This window comes from Octopus bimaculoides, chromosome 17 (genome assembly GCF_001194135.2).
Source record: "Octopus bimaculoides isolate UCB-OBI-ISO-001 chromosome 17, ASM119413v2, whole genome shotgun sequence".
NCBI lineage: Eukaryota > Metazoa > Mollusca > Cephalopoda > Octopoda > Octopodidae > Octopus > Octopus bimaculoides.
Window position 1 is genome coordinate 49919551 of NC_068997.1, and position 3499 is coordinate 49923049.

The window sequence follows — 3499 nt, forward strand, 5'->3', positions numbered from 1 at the left end:
TTCTACAAATGGCAAGAGAAAACTACCCCTTGCCAATCAAAAGCAAATGGGGTATGTATTAATTTTATTATTTCTAGTCGTTGTTAAGCCGGTAGGCTCGTTAGCACATCAGACGAAATGCCTAATGACTTTTCTTTCAGTTCTTTATGCTTTGCGTTCAAATTCTGCTGGGGTTGACCTTTTCTTTTATTCTTTCGGGGTTGATAAAGTATCAGTCAAGTACCAGGGTCCATGTAAGTGACTTGCCCGCTTCTCCTAATGCTGTTGGCCTTTTGCCAAAATTTGAAACCATTATTATAATTATTTAGACAGTGAGCTTGCAGAAACATTAGCGCATCAGATACAGTGCTTAACAGAACTGTATGGTTGAGAAGTTTGTTTTGCAATTCAGAATCTTGTTATTTTAAGTTCTCTCTCTGCTTCAGTAGAATTTTGTTGAGATAGTCTAGAGCAGGGGTTGGTGAACCGGGGTAAATTACCCCAAGTGGGTATAAATGAAATTCCTGGTGCTAATGAGAATTCATTAGACATAAGTAAAATTATATAAGAAATATGTTCCTTGTCATGACAGAATTTTTTCTTCTGGCAACACTGCATCTGTCCAATGTAATGGACATGTTTAGGAGACTATTTTTTGCAATACATTTTGAATTCAAAGAATCTATGACTTTCTTCCTTTCAAATCAAGAGAGTAACGCTGGCATAAATAAATACATTCTGGGGTAACTGGTTAGAAAAGTTTGCCAACCCCTGGTCTAGTGTTTGTAATCATCATCATCCATTCATGCTGCTTGTATGGATTCCAGTAACTCTGTCACCACCACCACTACCATCATCAACACCATTTGATGTCCATTTTCCATGCTGGCATGAGTTGGACTAATGGTATGAGTTCTATTATTCATAGTTGAAGTGGAAGCTTATGGATGCATTTCAGTTACTCTCTTGATAAGAGTTTGGTGATCCAAGCTGTTGATCTGGAATTTCTCTGCTCAGCATCAGTGTAAGATGTGTTCTTCTGCTGCCTCTTCACAGTCTGCCATACTGCAGTCCCACAACTTTGCCATACCTCTGGCAGGGTGGCTGAATGAGTACTTTGCCTTACCAAAGGGCAGCTTGTAATTATGCAGGGCTCAATCGTCACTCCATGTTTCCAGTACCCCCTCCATACCCATAATAGTCTGTAATGTATAACATATTTTCTATCTTTAGTTAACCTGTTCGTTACTGTATTTATTTTGAGATGCTCTGTGTTTCTCTCAATTACTTTAATTATAACAAAGAATTTAGTAAAATAACTTAGTTATCATTAAGCTAGTGTTAGGAACATAAATTGTGACTAAGGTTTGATGGAAGATTTTAATTCAAAACTTATGAAAGCAAGACATTTGTACTCAGAGCCAGAGGTGGTTTCAGCCGGATTGGTAACGAAAGAGTTAAGAATGAATGTTATAGAATTTCAATCTATTCTTTTTTTGCTTTAAATGTTTGTTTATTTGATTCTGAGGAATGGTATTTCCTTCTAATTCTTTAGGCTTTTACGATGATTATATTTTTTCCAAAGAAAGCTATGAAAAAGTTACAGATAAAAGCCCCATATTTGGTCTGGACTGTGAAATGGTGAGTATTTACAGCAACAACATTATTATTTGGATTTGGTTACTAAATGAAAGCTGCCGACATAAATGTCATTTCATTCTCTTCTGGAACAGCTTGTTTTTGTATTTGTATCATATTGTGTATGTGCATCGTGCTGTGTGTGTGTGTGTGAGTTTGTGTTCATTTCATGCTGTGTGTGTGTGTGTGTGTGTTTGTATCATGTTGTGTGTATGTGTGTATCGTGTTGTGTGTGTGTTTGTGTTCATATTATGCTGTGTGTGTGGCTGTTTGTATTGTGTTGTGTGTTTGTATCATGCTGTGTGTGTGTTTGTATCATGTGTATGTTTGTGTTTGTATCATGCTGTGTGTGTGAGTGTGTTTTCTTTGTAGGGTCAGGTATGGCTGTGTGGTAAGAAAGTTGCTTCCCAGCCACATGGTTTTAGGTTCAGTTCTACTGCATGACACCTTGGTGAAGTGTCTTCTGTTATAGCCCCAGACCGACCAAAGCCTTGTGAGTGGATTTAGTAGATGGAAACTGAAAGAAGCCCGTGCATGTATGTGTGGGTCATTGTGTCTGTGAATTGACTGGATATAATTCTTTCTCCTTTCAAGAAGTTTGTATGTGTTATTTTTTTATTTCTAAAAACAAATCTTAATTTCAATAGATTTTTATCTGCAAATGTAGTTCCCTCTATAGGTTAATTTGATCTTGCTGATAAAAGGCTGGATATTGCCTGATGAAATGGTGTGGTTATGCAATAATATAAAATTATATCATAATATTTTGCATTGTTGAATAAACAACCAGACTATTGAAATGCATGTAACTTTGCTTTGAGCTGCCCATTATATATATCTTTGTAATTATGTACATGTAAATAATTAAATGTCTTGTTCAATTTTCAGTGTAAAACCTCTGATGGTGTCTACTCTTTAACGCGTGTCTCCTTAGTTAATGAGAAACTAGAAACTGTCTATGACACTCTCGTAAAACCAAAACATAAAATCATTGATTATCTCTTTCGGTAAGGCAAACGAAATGAAACCAACAAGGTTTTTCTTGATTTTATACTTTGTTGAAGATTGCTGTTTCCAGCTTTGTGTTTTTCTCATGTTTTTTTAATTTTGTGTGTGTGTGTGTGTGTGTATATGTGTGTCCACATATATGTATGTGCATATCATCATCATCATCATTTAACATCCGTTGTCCATGCTGGCATGGGTTGGACAGTTTGACCAGGGCTGGTAAGCTGAGGTGCTGCACCAGACCCCCGTCTGATTTGGCATGGTTTCTAAAGCTGGATGTCCCTTCCTAATGCCAACCATTCTGAGAGTGTAGTGGGTGCTCTTATGGATATATATGTATGTGTATATATATGTGTGTGAATATGTATATGTGTGTGTGTGTGTGAATATGTATATATATATATAATCATGTAGAGAATGGAGAAACAAACACAGAAAAAAGCAGGTCAATTGCACTAGTTAACCATTAATTTAATCAATTAATTGATTAATTTAATGGCTAACTAGCGCAATCGACTTCCTTCTTCCTGTGTTTGTTTCTCCATTCTCCACTTGATTATGATTATAAACTGCGGTTTAACCGATAAATTACCTGCCTCTGGATACCTTCTAACAAAGACGGTACCCACACAGGTAATCTCCAGGAGCGCCTTCGGACTTAATTATCCCCTGGTTGCTTGAACACTTCTAGCCTATCACTTGAATGTTTAAACAATCCTAACTTATACCTATATATATCATCATCATCATCATCATCGTTTAACGTCCGCTTTCCATGCTAGCATGGGTTGGACGATTTGACTGAGGACTGGTGAAACCGGATGGCAACACCAGGCTCCAATCTAATTTGGCAGAGTTTCTACAGCTGGATGCC

General features: G+C 37.0%; 1 protein-coding gene across 1 annotated transcript; it reads left to right on the plus strand.

Annotated features, from left to right (window-relative positions):
• Positions 1-6: 6 nt before the first annotated feature.
• LOC106873998 (RNA exonuclease 5) lies at positions 7-2652 on the plus strand. The gene is made up of 3 exons (XM_014921550.2): positions 7-51; positions 1535-1620; positions 2506-2652. The coding sequence occupies exons 1-3, from the start codon at positions 9-11 to the stop codon at positions 2626-2628; spliced, it is 252 nt and encodes an 83-aa protein (XP_014777036.1). The 5' UTR covers positions 7-8; the 3' UTR covers positions 2629-2652.
• The last annotated feature ends 847 nt before the right edge of the window (positions 2653-3499 follow it).

Excerpts from the sequence above, each read along its gene's own strand:
- LOC106873998 (XM_014921550.2), top strand. The coding sequence starts at position 9 with ATGGCAAGAGAAAACTACCCCTTGCCAATCAAAAGCAAATGGG. Across the intron at positions 52-1,534 it reads GCCAATCAAAAGCAAATGGG|GCTTTTACGATGATTATATT; the intron begins GTATGTATTAAT and ends CTAATTCTTTAG. Across the intron at positions 1,621-2,505 it reads TTGGTCTGGACTGTGAAATG|TGTAAAACCTCTGATGGTGT; the intron begins GTGAGTATTTAC and ends TTCAATTTTCAG.